At 34.8% G+C, this 23,916-nt stretch overlaps 3 protein-coding genes and 1 non-coding gene across 5 annotated transcripts; 3 read left to right on the top strand and 1 right to left on the bottom strand.

The window, feature by feature from the left end:
• The first annotated feature begins 385 nt into the window (after positions 1 to 385).
• LOC110417609 (peptide methionine sulfoxide reductase B5-like) lies at positions 386 to 1,914 on the top strand. The gene is made up of 3 exons (XM_021430047.2): positions 386 to 848; positions 1,336 to 1,492; positions 1,612 to 1,914. The coding sequence occupies exons 1-3, from the start codon at positions 481 to 483 to the stop codon at positions 1,762 to 1,764; spliced, it is 678 nt and encodes a 225-aa protein (XP_021285722.1). The 5' UTR covers positions 386 to 480; the 3' UTR covers positions 1,765 to 1,914.
• A 293-nt stretch (positions 1,915 to 2,207) lies between these two features.
• Positions 2,208 to 12,671, top strand: KEA3 (K+ efflux antiporter 3). The gene is made up of 19 exons (XM_021430046.2): positions 2,208 to 2,754; positions 3,477 to 3,866; positions 4,174 to 4,275; positions 4,717 to 4,797; positions 5,625 to 5,726; positions 6,357 to 6,434; positions 6,869 to 6,937; positions 7,114 to 7,164; positions 7,928 to 8,041; positions 8,133 to 8,234; positions 8,322 to 8,456; positions 8,892 to 9,073; positions 9,168 to 9,300; positions 9,538 to 9,609; positions 9,693 to 9,794; positions 10,203 to 10,364; positions 10,754 to 10,843; positions 10,939 to 11,100; positions 11,711 to 12,671. Exons 1-19 carry the CDS (start codon positions 2,719 to 2,721, stop codon positions 12,173 to 12,175), a joined length of 2,628 nt encoding a protein of 875 aa, XP_021285721.1. The 5' UTR covers positions 2,208 to 2,718; the 3' UTR covers positions 12,176 to 12,671.
• Positions 12,672 to 13,776: 1,105 nt separating this feature from the next.
• TRNAI-UAU (transfer RNA isoleucine (anticodon UAU)) lies at positions 13,777 to 13,850 on the bottom strand. Its single transcript has one exon. It is a non-coding gene; the product is annotated as a tRNA-Ile (tRNA).
• A 693-nt stretch (positions 13,851 to 14,543) lies between these two features.
• Positions 14,544 to 22,786, top strand: LOC110418684 (Major facilitator superfamily protein). 2 transcript variants are annotated; one of them, XM_021431474.2, is made up of 16 exons: positions 14,544 to 14,759; positions 15,410 to 15,541; positions 16,046 to 16,147; positions 16,662 to 16,766; positions 16,875 to 16,950; positions 17,800 to 17,874; positions 18,082 to 18,184; positions 18,263 to 18,328; positions 18,897 to 18,966; positions 19,376 to 19,473; positions 19,746 to 19,822; positions 19,996 to 20,109; positions 20,274 to 20,393; positions 20,918 to 21,046; positions 21,930 to 22,008; positions 22,176 to 22,786. In XM_021431474.2, exons 1-16 carry the CDS (start codon positions 14,701 to 14,703, stop codon positions 22,304 to 22,306), a joined length of 1,536 nt encoding a protein of 511 aa, XP_021287149.1. In that variant the 5' UTR covers positions 14,544 to 14,700; the 3' UTR covers positions 22,307 to 22,786. The 2 variants fall into 2 exon arrangements, with proteins under 2 accessions (XP_021287149.1, XP_021287151.1); XM_021431476.2 differs by having other exon boundaries at positions 18,903 to 18,966.
• Positions 22,787 to 23,916: the final 1,130 nt, after the last annotated feature.

Consider the following 23,916-nt stretch of genomic DNA (forward strand, 5'->3'; position numbering starts at 1 on the left):
CGAATTCTAATAATTTAATTTAATTTAATTTGTTAATTATTAAAATCTGTTAAATATTTAATTAAATAATTTAAAATTTATATAAAAAATTAATTTTATGAGAATAAAGGTTTAAATTTTATATATTATATATTTTTATATAATTGAGTTCGTGTTTAAAGTATGTTAAAGGTATATTCCAAATTTGTCCAAATTCCAATTGAGTATTAAAAAGTTTTAGTCAAATTCGTCCTATAATCGAATATATAATACCTAAACTCCATATTATCGGGTATTGGATATCCGTGGATACTTGTGTGTATGCACACGTGCACCAAATTGGGATAGGAAACAGACACTCGTGTGAATATTTTATTTTCCTCCAATACCCTCTCTCTATCCTTCCACGACGTGTCGTTTAGACGTTTTGGGTTTATCAGTGAGGGATTCGTCTGCCCGTTGATTCGGAACAAGGGGTAACTCTCGATCTTTCTCTCTCAAATGGGCCTTCACATCCTCAAAACGACACCCTTTTCTTCTTCCTCCTGCAAAGCTCTGCTCTTCACCACCGCCACGGCTGGCAAACCTGCCACTTTCTCTAGGTGTCTCAATTCCTACTGGAGAACTGCTTCTAATCCTGTTCTTCCTTGTAATTGCCGCTTGAGATTTTCATCTTCTTCGCCAAGGGCCGTTTCTTGTTCCATTTCTTCATCTGGGTCTGGGAGGTTCCTTCACCAGAGCAAGCGTAGCTTTCGTGGGAGTGCTGTCGTGGCCATGGCTGCTTCTGGGTCGGTCCAGAAATCCGAGGAAGAGTGGCGTGCTATTCTCAGCCCTGAGCAGTTTCGAATTTTGAGACAAAAGGGCACTGAGTAAGTTTGTTAAGCTAGGGGTAGTGTTGAGTCTGTTAATCAATTCCATAACTTTTTTTTTTGTCAAATTGTATAAAGTTTGAGCTTTTTTTCTTTTGGATCAAAATAATGTGTGTAATTTCATAAACTACATTAAATTAGAAAAGAAAAGATTACTCATGGAAAATTGGCATTTTTGGAGTATTTCTGTTGTGTCTGACAATTTTGGATATGGGTGTTTAACCTCTTGTCAGAGTTTGATTGATCCATTGGCGAAGATGCTGTCTTTTTAGTTATTATGTTCATGCATTACCTTAAGGGCAATCTATTCAAAATGTGGTAGCTGTTTAATTATAACCTAATCAATGTCACTCTACTCAAAGTGGTACCAGACCCTTCTACAAATTAGATTTGCATTATGCTTAATTGTTCACTGTATTTTACACCGGATCATGTTATTTAAAACATATCCATTAATGATTCTTGACATTGTTTTGATGCTCCACAGGTATCCTGGCACTGGAGAATATGACAAGTTCTTTGAAGAGGGTGTCTACAACTGTGCAGGATGTGGGACTCCACTCTATAAATCTACTACAAAATTCAATTCCGGTTGTGGTTGGCCAGCTTTCTATGAGGGTCTCCCTGGAGCCATCAATTGCAATGTGAGCTTCCTTCCTTTTCTGGTCTACTTGCATTTCCTTCTTTTCCAGTGTTCTGTATCATCTTAAATTGGTTTCTGTTTCAAGTAAAGGTTACTAATGAGAGTATCATGTTTAATCAGCCCGACCCAGATGGGATGAGGATCGAAATTACTTGTGCAGCTTGTGGTGGGCATTTGGGCCATGTATTTAAAGGTGAAGGGTTTCCAACACCCACGAATGAACGCCATTGTGTCAATAGCATATCACTCAAGTTTGTTCCTGCAAATTCTTAGGAGCAAATCCTGTTATAGCAGTTATCTTAGTACTATTCATTATGTATAGAACATGGCGATAACGCGACGTCATGCTAATAAGAACTGATGTAACAACTTCTGTATCAAATTCTACTTGTGGTTCTATTGTATTTGAAAACTTCATGCTTTCTTGCAATGTATGCAAAACGATTTTGGGGTTTCTTTGTTGAGTTGCACGTGGTTACCACAAGGCAAAATCCCCGGCTTCTCGGAGTGGGAAAAGGTGAACGGATGAATAGAGTTTGCTGCTGGTTCCAGCTGCTGTTCAAGTTAAGAATTTCTGCACTTTCTATTTCGATTGGATTTTAGTTCCGGGCCAATCCTCCACCACAAATCCAACTTTTCTGGGTAAAGAAAATAACTATGAAGGGCTTCAAAACAATAATGAAAGGAAAGAGTTGCTTTAAACCCAACCATATGTTTTTAATGTCAAAGAATCTAACCCATATCTAAGCGGACGTGTCTGTTTTTCTCCGATGAATCATCAACTTACATTCCGATATCATCCGCAACTGCCACGTGTAATAACGTCACCTGACCATTTACCAGTTTAAAAATCAGCCACTTCCTTCTTTGTCTGAACCCGACCATAGTCCCCAAAGAAACCACTTCTGGCCCGGACATTTCAATTCATTCCAGGAATTCTTACAAGCTCCAAAATCACAGGCTTTTAGACATGTCGTGGTCTCTTCCTCTCCTCTTCTTTAGCCCTTTATCTACCCACAAGAAACTATAAGACAGGGGAAGCAAAAGCAAAAACAAAAACAAAAAAAAAAAAGAAAAAACCCAGATTTCCTATCTCTTTTTCTTTTCAAGATTCAAGAATCCTGAACTTAAAAATCTTTAGGGTTTATCAGAGAATCAGGGACATGCCTTTTAACTTGTCTGTTTCAGTTGGTTCTTGATTCTTGAGTCTTTAAGCCCTTAAACACCATGTTCGAGTCAGTATCTTGTTGCCATAGTCCCAAGGTATGCAATTTCTAAACGTTGACATTTTTTTTGGACTGCAAAAGTGCAAAGTAATTGTTGTTCTTTCTCTAAAGTTTCTTTTCAAATTTTTGCATTCATGAGTTTCTTTCTTTACCGACAAATGAAACAAGAATTTGAACTGTCTTCATGTTACACATGTATGTTATGCTCCTACATTTGAACCTTTTGGTAAATCTTCCAAGACCGCAATTTGCACATCTAACTGACTTTGTTAAATTTTGAGAGGCCATAAGAATGGAAAAGATAACCATAATATTTTAAGTAGTTGAAGTTCTGGATATTACGCAGAATATGATAGTTAAAGCTCTTTTTATTTGATTTGGCTTCCCTATACTATATTGGTATTTCAAGGAAATATCAAATTGGTTAAATTTAAAAATTGTTTTTCAAAGTTTGTATTTGTTTGGGACCATCACTTTCCACCACCCAAATTTGTTAAAACTTGATTCTTGAGAAACTCTAATTCAAAATATTCAAGTAATGGCTTCAATTAGTGAGTCTTATGTCTTGGATTAACATTTTTTTTTTCAAAAGATGTCTCATTTTTTTTAAACAATTATTTATTAAAGACTGAGACGCTAAAAATTCCTTAAACGTTTAATCCTATGAATTATGAACATCCTTGGAATTGATCCAAGTTTTCTGCTGTTGAAGGGTTTAATTGCAATCTAGTTCTTTGTTTTTTTTTTTTCATCTTGCAGGGTTATGACTTTGTTAAACGAAAGAGCCCGGGCAGTGCACACTGTCAAGCTGTGTCATGGTTTTCTGGGCATTCTTTTAATGTGCCATATATCAATAACATGCTCTTCCATTCTCGACCAATATTAGTAAAAGTTAGAACAAATAATTGCACTCTTATTTTAAAGCCCATATTCGGTGGCACACCTTTACTATCTTCCTCACCATCTAATTGGAGAGGACTCAATTTCTCCGATGATAGACTGATCAACCGAGGAAGGTCACGGATCTATGCTGCAGTTGATGTTGCCAGTGCTGTTGATGTCATCAATGATTTGGGATTTGATACTCTGACATTCTTGGCTGTGACTGTCATGGTTGTTCCTGCATTCAAGATCATTAGAGCGAGCCCTGTAAGGATAAACAATTCTAGTACCAGAATTCTCACAAATTATTCTTTTTTCCTTCATTGCCATTAAATTTACTGGCACCACAGATAAATGAGAGGTTGTCACATGTCTATAAATATGTATGTATATAGGCTTGTCCGTGTTATCTATATAAACCAGGGCAAGCATACTTGTAAAACACAATGTTATATTAGTTGCTTGAGGAATCTTCAAATACATACCCAATATGGAAGAGCTATGGACGTTATTCTTATTTATTGATAGTCTTCTATCCCTAATAATAACAGCCAAAAAATGTAATTGCTTTCAGATACTTGGCTTCTTCTTTGCGGGGGTTGTACTGAATCAATTTGCATTGATTAGAAATCTTACAGATGTCAAAGTTCTGTCTGAATGGGGAATACTTTTTCTGGTAAGTGCAATTGCTGTCAGATGCCATTTCTGTTTCTATTAATTTCTGTTAGATCTGTGTCAGTGCTAGAAGAGGAAGGTAGCTATTGACACTGAGGATTAGTGATGACAGCTATTCTTTGATTTGACTTGAATATATTGTCTGCAAATGATGCATCTATCATTTGACTGTTGCTTATAGTCCATCCTTGTAACTATCCTGCTCATGTTACATGTCCATGTAAATATATAGTACAGATATCTGGTGATATTTCTTGGATTGATAGCCAACTTCTTGACATCTTCTTTAAATGTTCATTATTTGTTAGTTATTTGAACTCTTTAAATAAAGAAGGATAGTTTGAAAAGCAACATATGACTTTTTTGATGCTGCAAGTTTCATGGCAAATTCCTTGCAAAAATTATGTGCATTCATTTTCTGCCAACATCTGTTCCTTTGCAGCTGTTTGAAATGGGTTTAGAGCTTTCACTTGCACGCCTAAAAGCTCTTGCAAAATTTGCCTTTGGCATGGGATTGACTCAGGTATGATACTATCAAGAACTGTTACTTAATCAAGTTGTCTATTGGGGTTCAAACATTTGCATGTCTCATCACTCATATATTTGTAGAAGTACTGAGTAATATTATATTGAAAACCAGGCTGGAAATGAGTTAAGTTGTTGAAACATGCATGATGAGGAATTGCTAGAAATTTTGTTCTGTGAAGGTTTTCTTCGAGTTTAATACCATATCTATGTATGACTAGATTTTACTATTTTCTCAAGTCGGAAACATGAGTGGGAAATTCTACTGTCTATTTTTTATGTGAACATGGAAAAAGTGAAGTACATGCACATCACTGAACTAATTTGGACAGAGGATTTATCTCTTAAGCAATAACACTTAGAGGACCCATCTACTTTATGTGGTAAGATTTTCTATCTCTATTTTCATTTTTTCATCATTTGGAGATACTTCTAACAAGTTTCTTAGAGTTACTGCTCCATCTCTACACATTTAAGATTTATATATTTTAAGGTTCACTAGTAAGGTGTGCTCAGTTCTGGGCCCATTGTTACCAGCTTGTTGCATTAATAAAGCGGTTACTCTTGTTAGCTTCTAGCAAAGGATGTTGTTCTCTTCGCATTCAACATTTGCCATGAAAAACATATTGTCAGGAAAGTCAAATGACCCTTGCATTGGGCTTCTTTAAAACTTGTTTGGTTGTTTTTTTTTTCTCTGCACTTATAATTTCGTTTTTATAGCTTGTATTTCTCAAGAAGTTGGCTGGTGAAGTATCTTTTTCCCCTTTGGATTCTAGGCTTTATAATTATTCTTATTGATATTGTCTTTTTTCCCCTGTTTTTAAGGTTGTCTTATCCACCCTTGCTTTCACGGCATTTGAACTTCCACCTAATGGGGCTATTGGAACCAGAATTCTAGAGTTCCTATTTCACTCTAGGCCTGACTTGGTGAGAACACATTATCAAGACATCTTTAATCCTTCTTGTATCTGTTCACCCTGCATCTCTCTGTTTAATTCTTTTAATCATTCTCTGCTAATTATTTGGGTTGCTGTTTCAATGAGTTTGTCATGATGCAGAATTTTAGTGCTGCTTATTGCATGGACATGTTTTGTTCCATTTATTTGTTTTCTATGAATTTGACTCAAATATGATTAAATTGAGGAAAAATAATATATTTCAATTTTGGTATATTGTTTGGAAAAAACATTTTGGAATTTAAGCTGAATATTGGAGAGAGAAAGAGGGAGTAAATATGATAGTACTATTCAGGTGTCTTTTCAAAGAATAAAGCTCATGATTTCTCACCTTGAAATTTAGAAGATTCAACATTATTATGAGTTAAGAATTGGTTACCTAAAGATGAAGGGATATGCTTGGATTCTGGTTTCAGTTTAAGTTGGTTTTAGAAGTTCAATAGTATCTTCTTTTTTTTTTAAAGAATTTGATATAATTCAGAATTAGTAATTGTCATTTGAATGTTCTAGCAGCAGTTTACCTATCGAAAGCTGTCTGACTGAATTATCATGCATTTTATCTGTAAACCTATTAACATTCTTCTTTTTGCTACAATTGTAGGTTAATATCAGAAGTATTGATGAAGCCGTAGTGATTGGTGCTGCTCTCTCTCTATCTTCTTCAGCTTTTGTTCTACAGGTATTCTAATGGTAGATATCTAAAGATGGTTATACATGTAACTGCACAAGTCTGTTTCATTTTGCTGCCATTGTCACTTTTGGGTAAGTATGTATAAATCCTGGTGGACAGGCTATAATAACTATGTGCTCATTACTTCTATATTTGGTAGTTTAGAGGTTCTGGGTCTTCAAGTGAAGACTTGTGTTCAAAAAGAGGATTGTCTTATTTGTATTCTTTTCTTCTTTTTCTTCTCTTGATAAATGTGAATCTGGAAGTGCTACTTGCTCTTTTTAACAAGATTCCCTTATAATGAATTAGTAAAGATTACAAATAAAAGAAGTAAAGTTCTTTGCTTTATGGTGCTTTTGATTTGCCAAGTGTTTCCTATTCATTGAGATATGAGATATACCTGCCTGATATAGCAATGCAAAGCTTACAATTATAAGATATAGCTTCTTGCAGAGAAGGGTGAGCTGCCAACAAGATTTGGCTCAGCAACATTGGGGATACTTCTTTTACAGGTTCTTTTGTCTCCTCAACATGCTTTGGCTTATGTATTAAAGTTAATTTGACATACCAAAGGAGTTACTATACTTCCTATTACTTCCATTTGTGGATTTTTCTAGGTTCATTGCGAAGTATACCACAGAATATGATGTCAATAACCTTTTTGGGCCCCACTGCTTGATATTTGCAGGACATAGCAGTTGTCCCTCTCTTAGTCATACTTCCAGTGCTTGAGAGCCAGGTATAGAGGAGTCTCTCTCTGGTCTCGCTTTCTCTGTGATGAATTTTAGAATATGCATTTTAAATTCAAGAAATCCATTTTTGAGTTTAATCTTCTTTTTTCTATCGTCAATTAGTGAGGTGAACTCTTCATTTGTCTCTCTGATGGAGACTCATATGTGATACTCTCTGTATTCTTTAAACTGCCTCTATCCCTTTTCGTAACTGCTGAGACAGATTGCTTGTGCACCCTGCTCTTTTCCCCCCCTTATTTATGTATGTTAATGTGTTCTTTTGTTACTCTTTCTGAAGTCATATGTTCTGAGCACACTGTTCGATTGCCTTGTTGATCTTTTATCTTGTTGTTTGTAATTGATATTTTCACGTATTACCAACTTCTATTTGTTTCTTTCATTGATATATGAATGGGCATCATGCTTAGATCTCAAGCTTTTAGTTGACTTCCTACTTCCCATTTCCTGTTGCATACCTTGAGAAATTGAGATTATGAACAGCTTATATACAAGTTGTACGGCATGCTTAGATTGGGGCAGGTGTCCAGCCCAGAAGTTCTATCTCCTTTTTATCGTAAATGTTTCAATCGGGGAAACCTTGTCTGTTGTAATGATCAATCATCACTTTTTTCTCATTTATTCCTTTCAGACTTGTCACTTGAAAGCTTTGTCTCATATGGACTGTGATAGATACTAATGTTCTTATCAGATACATCTGGGATGCACTGAATCATTCATTGACCATTTTTAATCTCTTTCGCAACTTCGCAGAATCTAGTAGAGGAAAGTATTTGGCCAATGCTAGCTCAAGAGAGTTTGAAGGCATTAGGTGGGCTTGGTCTGCTCTCTCTTGGAGGAAAGTACATTCTTAGGCGAGTTTTTGAGGTGAGTTGGGTCTATTATTAAAGAGGAAAAGAAAAACACTTCAACACCTTTCATTTGCTGCATCACTAGCTTAGGTTTCTTAAATTTTCAGGTTGTTGCTGAAACAAGGAGCTCAGAGGCCTTTGTTGCTCTCTGCTTGCTAACAGTTGCTGGGACTTCGCTTCTCACCCAACAGTTGGGCTTCAGTGACACGGTTTGATATTTATTCTCAACAGCAGATCATGGTTGAGATTGATGAATTTCAAGTCAAGTAATGAGTAAGTTTAATTTCATTCTCCAGCTTGGAGCATTTCTGGCTGGAGCATTATTGGCAGAAACAAATTTCCGGACACAGATTGAAGCTGATATAAGGCCATTTAGAGGCTTGCTTCTTGGGTTATTTTTCATGACTACTGGAACTTCGATCGACATGCAGGTATGGTAGTTATTTGTGAGTAGTATATTCCTTGATTACCCTCTATTTGTTTGCATGCTTCATTTTTTGTGTATTCGAATAATAGCAAGTGCATAGCTGCAGCTTAAAAGAACTGAAATTTGTATCAATTTCATGACATTTCTGTACTTTAATCCTTCATTCTGTAGTTTTATTTACTTCTGTGTAATAAGCACTATTGAAATTTCTGTCCTGAATTGGCTGTCAAAGAAATTAAGGATACAGTGCCAGTTATCTTAATTTTCAGGCTGTGGTGACCTTAAGCCACTATGTTCTCTAGAGAGGGTTGATTATATGAATTTATGTTGGTTATACCCATGAATGTGCAAAGTGTAGCCATTATCATCAAAGCAATTAATCCAGTAATAATTTGACCCTGTATTTGATTTAATGCAAGTTACATTGTTTTCTTTGCAGCTTCTTTACCGAGAGTGGCCAAATGTGCTTACACTCTTGGCTGGTTTGATTGTCATCAAGACGCTGATCATTACAGCTATAGGTCCTCGTGTTGGACTCACCTTGCAGGAAAGTGTAAGAGTAGGATTTCTTCTATCCCAAGGAGGCGAGTTTGCATTTGTAGTTTTTTCTCTAGCTAACAGGTTGGCCTCAACTTAAATCAATTATGTAAGTAGTCTCTAAGTAAGCATTCTTGTTTACTTTGTGCTCATAAAGCCTTCTGTTGTCCGCAAGCAGGCTGGGAGTGTTACCGCTTGAGCTTAATAAGCTGCTTATTATTGTTGTGGTACTGTCGATGGCTTTAACCCCATTGCTTAATGAAGTAGGAAGAAGGGCTGCCGATTTCATTGATGACAAGTTTGATGCAGATGTATGTTTATACTAGTAATATTTTTGGTCTCAAAATGGTACATGATAGAAAGCAACCACAGTGAGCTGCACTACTGTGGTTGGATTAAGTTTTCATGGCCCAATATTTCTCTCTTTTTTGTAGTATTTTACTTGATTATTTTCCAGTGACCAGCTAGTTGTGTTGGCTGGACTGTTTATGTATTCATCATCTTGCTTCAATGATTTTATTTGTCTGAACTTAAAGAATTTTTTGCAGAAAGTTGCTGAGACGGTGAACTTTGTTGCAAGTGAACCTATTGTTATCATTGGCTTTGGGCAAATGGGCCAGGTACATCAAATATGATGCACTAACAGCTACAATTATCACTTGGCTGCAAATACATTTTAGTGTTCTAATGTTTTTACTTGCAGGTACTTGCTAATTTTTTGTCAACTCCTTTGGCTTCTGGAGTAGATGGCGACAGTATGGGATTGCATTATGTTGCTTTTGATCTCAATCCTTCTGTGGTGAAGGTATCCAAATTTCATATGATCCTATATTGCTACTTTGTTTAAGATATATGTATGCATATATATTTTCAATGAACAAGTAACATCTTACTTTAATTTCAATTACAAATGTGCATGTCTTGGTGGGTAACTATCATTTCAATGGCCATTTATTGCCCAGAAGTTTGACTATGGACTTCAGAGAGACTTAATTCGACAAAATTAAGTATAGGAAAATGGACCTTAGAATCAGTCTGTTGCAGTAGAAATGTAAAATGGTTTTCTAGTGCTTTAAAATCAAATATTTATATAAAATTTTGTAAACTGATGATAACTATTTTGCTACTTTTTTCACTATTTCTTTTAAATAAAAGATATATTCTATATCATTACAGGTGATGGTATTTAAAATAGTTGTTATTGCATTTGCAGACATCTCGAAAACTTGGTTTCCCAATCCTCTATGGCGATGGGTCACGTCCAGCTGTTCTGCAATCCGCCGGTATCTCTTCTCCGAAAGCTGTCATGATTATGTACAGAGGAAAGAAGAGGACAATTGAAGCTGTTCAAAGGCTTCGGCTTGCCTTCCCTGCAGTAATGCTTTTTATTCTCTCTCTGGGACACACTGTAAAATTCTGATGATAAAATGGCAGAGATAGCATAAAAAAATTGCTACTAAGGGGACTTGATAAAAATCATTCTTTTTTATATTTGTAGCTACTGGAGATTCCAAAAATTCAGACTAACTTATAAAGATTTGTTCTTCTTTATCTAAATTAATTTTACTATATCAACCTTGTTGATCCCTTCACACTTTATTTCATCTGCACCTGTGAAATTTGAACATCTTGTATACTGATTAGATCACTACTAATTGCTATTCGGCTTTCTTTTTCTCTATTGGTAAACTTTCTTCAAAAAAGAAAGAAACCTTTTTCCCTGGGTGGACTGCTAATCTTCTACTAAAACATGCTACCGAGCAGGTCCCAATCTATGCAAGGGCTCAAGACCTCAAACATCTCTTAGATTTAAAGAAAGTTGGTGCGACAGATGCCATCTTGGAGAATACAGAGGTATTGACAAATTTTTACATTACATTTTGTTATTACAAATGTTCAATAATCATGCTTCGGCAGCCTGAGTGTAGATGTCCTATTTATTAATGCAGACAAGTTTACAACTTGGATCAAAGCTTTTGAAAGGATTTGGTGTCATGTCTGATGACGTGACATTTCTGAGACAGCTAGTCCGAGATTCCATGGAGTTGCAAGCTCAAGAAGAACTCAGCAAAACTGACGATCGCGAATTTGACATTATGAAGCCACTTCAGGTACACGGATGATTAACTATAGAAACTACCACTGTCGTTCAAACTTTTGTTGTATGGTGTGACAAGTGAGCTTCTGCCAGTTAAACCTCTTAGAGTCCTTCCACTTTATTTTGATTCTTTTGGGCTAGAATTTTGGATAACCAGATTGTTACATGACATTTCAAGGAGAATGTGGCACATCAAATAGTTTAGGGGTCTACTTGATTAGCACTTGGCAGCGTAGTTTCCATTTGCTCCAAACTTTTGGTTGATCATTTGTTCAAAATTTTCACTTCAAATGATGGATATATCCTATGATGGGCAAAAATTGCTACCTTTATGAATCAGTAGTGTTTTTCTTCAAAAATTAACTCTTTTCCCTTTTTTTTTTTGATATATTTCTTTTTGATATCCTATTTTTCTTATACTTTTGATGCCGATACTCAGAAGTTCGTAAACCCACAGTGTCTTCATGCTGTAGTAACTGTTCTATACTTGAAAACTCCACGAATTACAATGCTTTGATTTGTCTCTATACGCATTGAATATCGTTGTTTTTATCTCCATGTACTTCATTACTGTTGTGCAATTGACGGCTTTGCTGAATTAACTATTTGGTTTGCTTTATTAGGCAAGAGTGGCCCAGGTCCAAGCATCAATACCATCAACCTCATCTGAAGACAATTTATCAAGGGAAAGCCAGATAGATGGAGCTCAAGTCTCCAGGCTTCAAGGGGGTGTAGATCCGACAAACAAATTGTCAACCTTATCTGAAGACGAATTATCAGGAGCAAACCTGGCAGATAGAACTCAAGTCTTGCAGCTTCAAGATGAAGTAGATGAAAGAAAGCATGACAGTGTACTTCATCAGTCTGAAGACGAATTATCCAGAAAAAGCCTAGCAGATAGAACTCAAGTCTCCCAGCTTCAAGGGGAAGTAGATCAAGGAAAGCACGACAGTGTACTTCATCTGTCTGAGAATCCAAAGTCCCAAGGTGTTTTATATCGTGAACTAGATACAGACAATGGCTTTCCTATAAAAACAGCAGATAGTGAGGAAGAGAGAAATACATTAACCACTACTGAGGAATGTTAGAAGCATCAAAACTCGAAGTATCTTTCTCATCTGCAGTTTTTTCTCCATTAAGGCATTGCCAAGATTCTTCCGTTTTCGAAGGTGTCAGAAACTAATTAACATTGTTGCTGAGAAACAAGGTGCTTTTGGTGAAAAGGTTTGCTGAGCTTCATTCCTTCTCAGCCAAAAATGATCAAAGCTTCATTCGAGGCTACCTTCCTCAATTTTTGTGGTTGCCAAGTGTTTCATACTAGGTTTCAGGAAACCACACCCTAGGTATAATGCAAAGTAGTAATGATTCCTTTTAATCATTTTTCATTCTTCATGCTGATCCCCATGTTGCAGGCTTTTTTTGGCTTTTGACAAAATGAACAGCAACAGAATGTAGCAATGATACAGGAAAACTACTTTGCAATCCTTCATGGAATTTCCCTGATGTTTGATTGGGTGTTTTCACTTTGAGGGTGGGGTCTTAATGTCCAAAAGCAGTGAATGTAATTGTTTGCTTTTGCTAGAACTGTTACAGCAGAATGAAAAATTCTGCAACTCTCAATTACAATGATAGCAATGGCATCTCCATTGCAGTGATGTTGGGACATATAATCAAGCGGTAAAAGCATCTGTGTAGTGCTAGGTTGCCCGGCTTAAATTCTCTATCAGGTGGTAAGGCTTCCTCTTTCCTCGCAAGAGTCCTAAACCTTTGGAACAGAACAAGATTGCTCGAGTTGGGAGGGATCGGAAAAACAACACCAAAGCTCAGTTAGCATGCGATGCTGGGAGAGTAACAAAGTTCGAGTTCATGTTTCGGAACTTATAAGTGTCACGTCAAATATTTAAAAAAAAAAACCAAAAAGATATTTTAATCATATCAAATAAATAAAAGATTTTGAGAGATTTATAAATGTGAATGTCATACCTTTCATAAGAAAAGGAAATGACTTGCAACATAGATATGAACTATGGATGTACTTCATCGCTTTGTGTAGGACAAAAAGAGGTACGAGATCGGAAATGATATAGCATCTTTGATTCTTCCAGAGATATCTGTCATTTCGGCACCTGCACTGCACATACAATATAGTCCTAAACTTGAGAAAAAGTGCAGACAGGTAATTGGCAGGCTGTCAAATTCATCTGGCAGCTCTTCAGCTTAGTATATCTCTGCTCTCTTATTCAGTTGCATTCCTTTTATCTCCACGGTACTATGTATATAATTGCATTGATTATACTTAGTGATGATTGTAGTTAATAATAATTATTTTAAAAAAATGATCATGATGAGTTTGAGATTAATAATGATTTTTGTGAATAATAATCACTTAAAATTAAAAAAAAAATGATCTTGACAAGTTTGAGATTAATATTGATCATTGTGAATAATAATCACTTAAAATAATAAAAAAAATAAGTCTTGACGAATTTGAGATTAATAATTTTGATGATTAACAATAATTGTTGTGACTAATAATCACTCAAAACAATAAAAAGAAATGTTTCCGACAAGTTAGTGGTCATGAAGATTAAAAACAATAATTATTGTGAATAATAGTCATTCAAAACGTAAAAAGAAATGTTTTCAACAAGTTGGTGGTCATGAAGATTAAAAAAAAAACATAATAAAATGGTCCCGGCGAGGCTCGAACTCGCGACCTTCGGCTCATAAGACCAACGCTCTAACCAACTGAGCTACGGGACCTCTGTGAGTATAACCTCATCCTATTCTTATAAAACACATAACTAAAAGAAAAATAGAGTTCCACAATTTACCAAGTAAAATACCCTACTTTTAAATTTTATTCGAAATTTTAAAAGAATCTATTAATTTTTAAAATAAACACCTACTTTAATAATATAAATAGAATTAATAGAAATTATAAAAAAAATTAAAATATTTTTTAATTAATTTAAAAAATATTATTTTATTTTTTTAAAAAAAAATAAAAACTTTCCAAGAAAGTGGGGCTAAGCTTGTGCTCCCAAGGACCCCCAAAGGAGGAAAGTCTCAATCGGGTTCCCTAAGGAGCTCCAATCGGCCTCTCAGGGAGCTTCGGTACTCATATGGGAATTTTTCATTAAATTAATAAAAAATTAATAAAATTATATTATAATAATTTAAAAACTTAATTAAAGATAAAATTATTTTTTTATTTTTAACATGTCATTAAATTTATCGAAACACTAATGATTGGTTCACGAATGAATCTATATATCTAATAAAAAATAGTTTTGTAAGATAAAATATTTATTTTAAAAATTAATAATTTTTTGTATAATTTTGATAAAATTTTTTAACGAGATATTTTTACCAAATTTAAAACACACCAAACTGTTTTTTTCCCATTTTTTTTAAAGAAGAACAGCACGTTTCAGTTTTCAGCAAACCAAAGTGACCAATAGAATTACAAGATTCTTTCGTTTCTTATAAACTTAACTACCAACTGAACTACCATTCAAAAGCCAACGTCAGAAAACAAAAATCAAGAAATATCCATAGCGGAGTACGGGTGTGACAAGGAGAAGCAAAAGCTTCTTCTGCAGAGACAGACATGGCGAGGAATTCAGTCTCATTATCAGTTCCAGAGCCTTCCTGGTTCACACCCAAAAGGTATCTTTCTTTCGTTTGTCCTTATTTTGATAAGCTTTTGAATGTCGAACGTTAGTTTGCTGGCTGAGAAAATGAAGGAAAAAGAAAACAAAAAATGAAGATTATAGTTGTTGGAAGCTTCACCTAATTGTTTTGCCTTGTAAAGTTAGCTGCTTTGCTGGCTTTTTGGTCAATTGGGATTTTTGGGATTTGTTTGGAAGTCAAGATTTTGGCTCGAATTCTTTACCTGAGTACCCATATTCTGCATTTTATGGGTTCTTTTTTTTTTTTTGTAGTAATTAAGGTTAGTGGTTCCTGGCTGTTCTCTCATACAGCAAAGTTCAATGCTTTCAGATGTTTAGGAGATCACTTTATGCAAATATCCAGTTTATGTTATGCGCGGGAAAGGAAAGAGTGCTCCGTTTTTCTTGCCCAAGACTAGATAGAAACTGTAATAATTCCATGTCAGTAAGAGTGAGCACACAATTTGAGGAGACATTTAGCTTCTTTCGAAAGCCAGTAGTTATGTATCATGACTGTGAGTTGTAGATTAAATTTGTTTATTTAAAGCTAGGGTCGATTGTCAGTGACACCTAATTTTTTTTTCAGATTTTGCAAGTGATGCTTTAAAATTTTAGTAGTGCTTTCGACATTATGGTTTGTTTTTGCAGGTTGCTGGTTATCTTCTGTGTTATTAACTTGTTAAATTATGTGGATCGAGGAGCAATAGCAAGCAATGGTGTGAATGGGAGTCAGGGGACTTGCACATCGAGTGGTACATGCACTTCTGGTAGTGGAATACAGTAAGACTTGGAGACCCTCATTTTTCTTTTCTTGATGCTGAGGCATTCGATGGTGGATATTCTTATTAGGTTCTGTGGTTTGGTGGGGACAACAGTTGTAAACACCTGTTGATATCTCATTAATTTGTTTCATTTTCTACCAAAACTGGGAGACATGGGAGTCTTGGGAGAGATTAGTTTGTGACGAAGAAAAATTAAGGAATTTATAATATGTGGTTTTGTTTCTTTTCTTTTTTGCAACATTAGAATGCAAGACTGAAGCTGTGTTGGCTCAATGTAGATATTTATTGATGGAAAAGACTTACAATACCAACTCATGTTTGTTTGGAAGCATATTATTCATCGTCTGATGCACCACCTTTTACATAATAGCCTTTGTTTTTTTTTGAGAACTTAAACCTCCTTGAACTTCTAACTGCTCAATTGATCTGTAAATAAATTTGCAGTTACTTTTTGGGACCTCTTAAACTCTTTTGCTTATTTTGAGTTCATTGTTCTGTATAGGGGTGAATTTAACTTGAACAACTTTGAAGATGGAATTCTGTCGTCTGCATTTATGGTTGGACTTCTTGTGGCTTCTCCCATATTTGCATCATTAGCCAAGAGGTAAGGAAATTCAATCGTCTGGAAAATTTGTTTAATAAAAAAAAATGTAAACTGCAGAAATATGGGCCAAGCATATATTTATAAGTATCATAAATATTTAAGTTTCATCCACTTGGTTTAGCTATACTTTTCATGCATGGCTTTAATGTTGAATAGAAGCCTCATTCTTGATGTAATGTTAATTATAGATGTATATGTGCTTGTGCCTTATGATAATTACTTAGATCTTTCTGTGTAAAGGCTGGAATTTAGTCACTTTGTTTCCAAATTACTGAACACAAATTAATCGTGCATGCATGTGTCAGATAAATCTCGCTTCTGGGGTATGTTTAATTGTTTTGTGCTCTTATATCTTGTAGTCTGATCGGATGTGATCAAGATGAATATTGTGTTTGAGGCACCACAGTTAGCCATATAAGTTACTTAAGATTATACTATAAAAAGTTTAAGGTTATATGACTCAGTTTAAATTGATTTGTATGTGAGTCTTTATGTATTTATAAAATGTTTGCAGTGTTAATCCATTTAGACTTATTGGAGTTGGATTGTCAGCATGGACTGTGGCTACAGCTGGTTGTGGTTTTTCATTTAATTTCTGGTCCATTACAATTTGCCGCATGTAAGTGGGTTAATTGTTTCTTTCCTTTCTTCATTTTTTTAATATATGATTATTTTAGCACTAAGATAATAAGTCATAAGATCACTGTGCTAATCTCATTCTTTCTAGGCTAGTCGGCGTTGGTGAGGCTTCATTTATCAGTCTTGCAGCTCCTTTCATTGATGACAATGCCCCTGTTGCACAGGTATTTTATTTCTTTTCTCTCTGATAACAGTAGGGATATTAAGCTTGCCTGAACTTTGGTGCCTGATGTACTAATACAAAAGGCGTCAGGTTTCTCGTATGAAATATATAGACAAGTGGGGGACACACCAGCCCTGTATACTGGTTTTGAGATGTGTTCCATTTCAGTTATATGTGTGTGTGTGTGCGCGCGCATGCGTGTGTGTGCATTTTGTGTTTTGTTTTCATCAAGATGTCACAAAATTCTCAATACTTTCAGCTGATACTTATGTATTAAAGCTTTTAAAATTTTCATATTAAAGTAAGTTCATTACCTCGTGGGTTTGTTCATATTTTATTTTTGATATTCTTTTTCCCTTTTGAACCTATTTCTTTAAATTTTGGGGTACTGCACTTGCAATGTTGATCTCTGATCTATGGCACAATTTCCTTTATTTAGTGAATCTTAAAGTTGATGCATGTTAAGGTTTGTAACTTATTGATTTGAATGAAGATCTAATGTGGCCAAATGGGATAGTCACTTTATCTTAAAAATTAAGGAATTTGGGTCCTTTTCCACAAATTGGTATGAAAAAGGTGAAAGAACGATGTTGAGGCTTCAAAATTTAATGTTGAAAGCTGAAATTAAGTTAATTGTTTTGGGATTGCCCATTATATAAATTTAGTAGCCTTTCAGGGTTCAATCTAATTATTTTGTTATGTCTACTGATCACAGTCATCTAGCCATTGAATATTTTGAGTTTGGGCGTTATATGCAGCATGCTCTTTGTGTGTATTTTCCTCGTTTTACCAGAAACCTGTTGTTAATGTCATCCCCTTACATCTTATTCTTCTCCTGCCCCTGTATCAGAAAACAGCATGGTTGGCAATATTTTACATGTGTATACCAACTGGATATGCATTTGGCTATGTTTATGGTGGATTAGTAAGTTTTCTTTTATCGCTCTTTCATACATATTAAATTTTTTTCTCTTTCTAAATTGATCTCGTAAGTTCCTTCCTAGTTTAGAACTAGAAGAACCGTCCTTATTTCAGATCTGCCAAGTTTTGGTATAGTCGATGTTTTATGATGCTCTATACTCTGCCCATAAGTTAATTTGAGATAACTAGCCAATAGCGATCTTCCTAACAGGTTGGAAGTTATCTTAATTGGCGTTTTGCATTCTGGGTGGAAGCCATTATGATGCTTCCATTTGCTATTCTGGGTTTTGTTATGAAGCCTTTGCAGTTGAAAGGTGCACATTGGATACCTAGCAACTTGGATTGGTCCTATAGACCTTTTCCAGTTACTTTCTAATGATTCATTGATACAGGTTTTGCTCCTGCTGAGTCTAGAAAAGCACTGATCTCTATGGAGACAGCTATACCAGAAGTTCAAGGTGCTGCTTAAATGACATATCTATTGCACTTCTCTCTTGAAAACTGTATTTTGTTCTTGACCAGAAAAGAACATGTCATGATTTCTCATTTATAGATCACTTTAGAATATCTTTACTTCCATTTTACATTCCAAGCAGGTCTTGCAAGTTGCAATAACTAAAATCTACCATGAACTACCGACTGAGTAAAATTTGATGCTTTGTCAAAGATGTGCTTGAGAAGTAATGTTTCCCTTTCTACCTGCCCTGCCCCCCTCAAAAAAAAGAAAAAAAAAATTATTGAAGTTATAATTTGTTTGAACCATTGATGTTCGCTTAACCCTAACATGTGTGTGCTATAAAAAATCTAACGGAATTAAGTTCAAGGTTAGATTATTGCCCAAGTAGTTTATCTTAGGTGCAATATGGTTGGATGAGTTACCCTCTGTTCTATTTTCAGCCATAATTTCTTGTTAAGAAGTTAACCATTACATGAAAACTCATTTGGTGATTTGTCCTCTGACTTAGTTTCTTATGTGTAAGATCTCTTATTATTGGATGTACTTAACGGTTTTGATGCTTGATGAAGATACAGAGGCTTTAAATGTTAAAGGTAGTGCAGAATCCATGAAGGAAGAGTTCGGCCATACATTTTCCAAGTGAGGGCCATTATCTTGAAGCTCATAATATATGTTATATACAATTGCTTATTTATAGGCCTTACGCTACTTGTAGTATTGCAGAAACTTCTTATAATGTACTAGAAACTGGAAAAACATAATTTTAAGCTGTGTCCCAAACTCTCTATAGCCTAATACATATTCAGCATAACGTTCAGGACCCATATCAAGAATAGAAGATGCACTAACTATAGATAGCTTGAGCTTCAGTGGGTTAATATCTCTGCTTTGTTGTCTTGTTTATGCATGCATAGCCTTTTTTCTGCTGTTATTTCCCCTACAACTACAACTATGATTATCAGCATATCTTATGCATATGGGAAGTCTTCCATTTGAAAATGTACCTGAATAATTTTCATATCTTGTTTGAATACTTTTGTCTGGCCAGGCTAAAATGTGCGTTGTTGAATTTGAACCGGTTTTCAAGATTTACCAAAGACATGAAAGAACTTTTGGTTGATAAGGTTTATGTTGTCAATGTTCTAGGTATGTCCTTTTACCCTGCTTCACAGATGAGTTGCCGTTGTGCTAATGTATCTCTGAAAAACAGTCATGGAGGACTTCTATGTTAAATTTGTTGTTCTTGTAATTCTTTATGCAATTGATGTTTTTCTCCAGTTCAATGAGTTGTCTTACTAGTTCAATTACTCACTCCTTGATGAACTTTCTTTCGGGACATGTACATAGTGGGTTGTAATAATTTTATTCATGTTTTGACAACTCATAAATAAGCTAACTTGAGAGTGGCCATTTTTCAGGTTATTGTGCATACAACTTTGTTTTAGGTGCTTACTCTTATTGGGGGCCTAAGGCTGGTTACAATATTTATAAAATGGTAAGCTTTTAAAGTATATGTGATTGTAATATCTACTTATAAGTTAACGTCTAATATTTCCTTTATTTTAAAAATTTATGTCTTTTCAGAAGATAGAAACTGCTAATAAGACAAAGCGCCAATGCATTAAATAAATTGGTGATATTTTATCTCAAGTTAAGATCTTCTTGCAGAGTGATGCAGACCTGATATTTGGAGGAATAACCATTGTCTGTGGGATAGTTGGCACACTAGCAGGAGGTTACATTCTGGATCTCATGACTTCGACAATCTCCAACGCTTTCAAGGTAAGTTCTCTTGCATTTTAAAGGAAATGCTCTAAGATTAATTTTCTTGATACATTTATATATCAATTGCTTTATGCATATGTAGTAGTACATTATATGCTTTTGCCCTGATGCCACTAACATGCTTGTTCTGCATCACCAAATTCCATGGACTCTTTCTGCAGCTTCTCTCAATAGCAACATTTTTTGGGGCAATCTTTTGTTTCACTGCTTTTTGTTTTAAGAGCATGTATGCTTTCCTAGCTCTTTTCTCAATTGGTGAATTACTGGTCTTCGCCACCCAGGTATCTCCTTTCTAAAGTAAATAGAATCCTGTCTTACTAGTTATTAGCCATTGCAGTATTACATTCTTATTTGGATGAATTGCAATTTAATGCATTAGTAGATAGCTATCGGGCCTGTAGTTTAGTTTCTTCTAGCAGTAGATTCGATACCTGTCTACCAAGTCGAGGTCTTGATTTGGGAATTACAATCAGAGCAACCAAGGGTGTCAGAGGTTAGATCATATAGTTGACAGTGTACTTTGTTTTCCTTTCTTTTCTTTTTTTTTTTCCTTTTGTCTTCATTTTATCTTATTTAGTTTTGCTTTACTACTAGTTAACTAAGGATTTTACTCACATAAAGTTAATAATTATGGAAGATTTATGGAGTTGCCTGGTGTATTCCACTTGTAAACTAAGAGAAAAATCTTGTTAGCTCAGAAATTAAACAGCTTTGCTATTTATGTTATTACCATCAAAGGCATGTTAGGAAGCCCGAACTAAAGACTACTTCCACAATATGAAGTTCTTTAGTTTTTCCTTTGCAGGGTCCTGTAAATTACATAAGCCTCCACTGTGTTAAGCCAAGTTTGAGACCATTATCTATGGCTATCTCTACTGTTTCAATTCATATATTTGGTGATGTGCCTTCTTCACCACTTGTGGGAGTCCTCCAGGTTTGCCTTTTCAACAAATTCTGCATGTGCATTTATTTACAGCACTCACTATTGGCAGATGAGCATTTGGTGTTTCTTTCTGTAGAACTATCTTGGTACTCAACAACTTTGTTGGGTCAGGGGCAGAGCTAGGAATAAGGGAGTAGGTCTAATGAACTACTAATTATGGAAAAAAATTAAACCCAACTTCCAGAGTATTGAATGAGGTTAAAGACTGCTAGAATTCAAAATATTTTTGTCAAATAACAAAGATAAGGTTTTAATTAAAGAATAAAATTTTACTTCCTTTTTGGACCAAATAGAACCTCCTTTCTACCATCCAAAGGCTACAAGAGAAGAATAACTGAAAAATGACTTCTATGAACTGTAGCTACTTGGCATTCATGATGTAGAAAAGAAACTACAGGTTAATTTTTTAAATTGTTAATTTAATAGCTGAAAAAGTTAAGACGAGGATTTGAAAGGTCTTGCAATGCATGTTTAATCAGCTTTTCACCTTATCTATCAAAATTATTTGGTTTCTCTCTTTCCTACAAGGCATTGCAGAAAACACATTACTTTCTAGTTGCTACTGTCTTTTCCTTTTCTTTAAATTCAGACTTTTGCATCGACCCCACTTCTTTGTTGAGTAGTTGGATCAGAAATCCCTGTCTATGGTTGGGGAAGACTAGTCCTTTAAGTAAAAAAATTCCAAGTATCCTCTTGTATATATTGTATCCATAAATTACCATAACCTACGTAATGGAAAGTTAAGATTGTTGAAGAAAACCTTGTTATGTTTATAACTTCAAATTCCACAGTTCTCCAAGTTCCTGATATTGTTTTACATACATGTTTTAGCCTGTAAATATATTGAAAACTTACCTTTAAAGAGATTGTGCAGGACTCTGTCAACAACTGGAGAGAAACTGCTCTTATTCTAACATCAATTCTGTTTCCAGCAGCTGGGATATGGTTTATCGGTATCGTCACTTCTCTGTGTCTGTCTTTTTTTCCTTTTCTTCTTTCACAACCAAACAGAAAATGGGTCTCTTTTGGGGGGCTAGTTGAGGCAAATTATTAGCTTATACACTTGGAAAAGTCATGGAAATTGGAGTGGCTGAATGAATTCCATGCATGGCAATGACAGGAACATTTCTGCATAGTGTGGATAGATTTAATGAAGATGAGGGACAAGTCACTGAAGTTGACAGATCAAACACGACACCCTTGCTTGGACCCAAAGTTGCAGAAGCAAGAGAATCTTCTGGTGAACCCTGAATGCTGTCTCCTCACTGAAAACAATCTGCGATACCTATACTGATTCTTTACTTCCCTGTGTTGGCATTAACCTTATGTCGATAGAGTTCTCAGACTTGAATGTTCGGAAAGGCTTCAGCATCTTGTCAATGCAGATTGTTTATTGATAATTACACTTTTATTTAATGATTGCATTGTGCTTCCTTAAGAAGTTGGTTCATGGACAACCCTTTTGCTTTCCCTTTTATCCTTTTCTGGGCATGGCCGCAGGTTACTGGATCCCACTACCAAGTAGGTTGACCATACCCTTTGCCCTTTGGGTTTGGTTCTAACCATTAGGTTGAAGTCTGGGGGAGGGAACATGTACACAAAGAGAACTCAATTACTCAAAACAATAGTTTTCTCATTTATGTGTAATTTCGTACAACTTTATCACCACAATTTATAAAGTAAGATAACGACATAAATACGACAAGACAGGTCATACATAAATTAATTTTATGCCTACTTTTTGTTTTGTGAATTTTCACTTTAATTTCATTTTTCTTTGATGCTTTCAATTATTTTAATAAAACATTACAATAATGTCCTCAGTATCTCTGTATGATTTGTTGTATTGATATTTGTTTATATCATTTGATGTACATAATTTTTTTTCCTGTTAATTTTGACTTTAATTTCATCTTTTCTTGATGTTTGTTCATTTTTTTTTTTCGAGAAAAAGTTAAGAGTGGTATTCTCAATATTCGTCTATAAAGAAATAAAACATTATAAGTAATTTAGTTATCATACTAAGATAATGCATGTATCGTTTTATCTCTTTTTACTTATAAGGAAGGATTCACTTTGGTATATATATATATTTTAATTTTATATATTTCAAGAGAGTTTTACGTTAATAAAATATTAAATAGGATATGATATCATAAATCTAACTCAAAAAACATTTATTAGATGAAAAAAGATCTTTATTTGTAATAAATTTAAAATATACACTTTTTATTGATATAAAATTTATAATATTTATTTTAATCTTATTATTTCTTATAAGAGTTTTAAATTAATGAAAAATTAAATATATTTTGATATTACTTATTACCACATCATGAGTTTAAGTTTTCAATTCAAAACATGTTTAAAAATCTTTATTTATTAACGTAAAACGTATTCCGATCCCTTACGTCCGTCACATTGTCGGACAGTGGTACAATTATAAAGGGGAAAAGGTTGGAAGAAAGGGGAATGACGGTGATTCGGGCTTTGATAGCTTTCTTTCTCGCATGCCTAAAACCAGCTAAAAAGCCTTTGCAAATTTCGGCTAGGGTAAATGGGAACAGCCGGGAATGACAAATTTTTGGACTCTAGCTAGCCGGTCTGCCGTGCCAAAGCTAAGTCACTGGCCACGCACTCAACGAACGGCCGAGTTGCTTTCGGCTCCGTTCAGTAGAGGCTGGCCGTGGCTCAAAGGAGATCTTTCATGTTTTTGTCTTAGGTTCTTTTAATTTTTTTAGTTTTTATGTATTTGTCATTTTTAAATTTTTAAAAAAAACGTGATGGAATTTTTTAAAAAATTTTGTCGTATATTTTTTATTCCATCTTTATTTTTAATTATGCGTATAATATCTTTTTTA

This window comes from Theobroma umbraticum, unplaced genomic scaffold, assembly GCF_002168275.2.
Source record: "Theobroma umbraticum cultivar Fairchild unplaced genomic scaffold, ASM216827v3 scaffold_50.0, whole genome shotgun sequence".
Taxonomy (NCBI): Eukaryota; Viridiplantae; Streptophyta; class Magnoliopsida; order Malvales; family Malvaceae; genus Theobroma; species Theobroma umbraticum.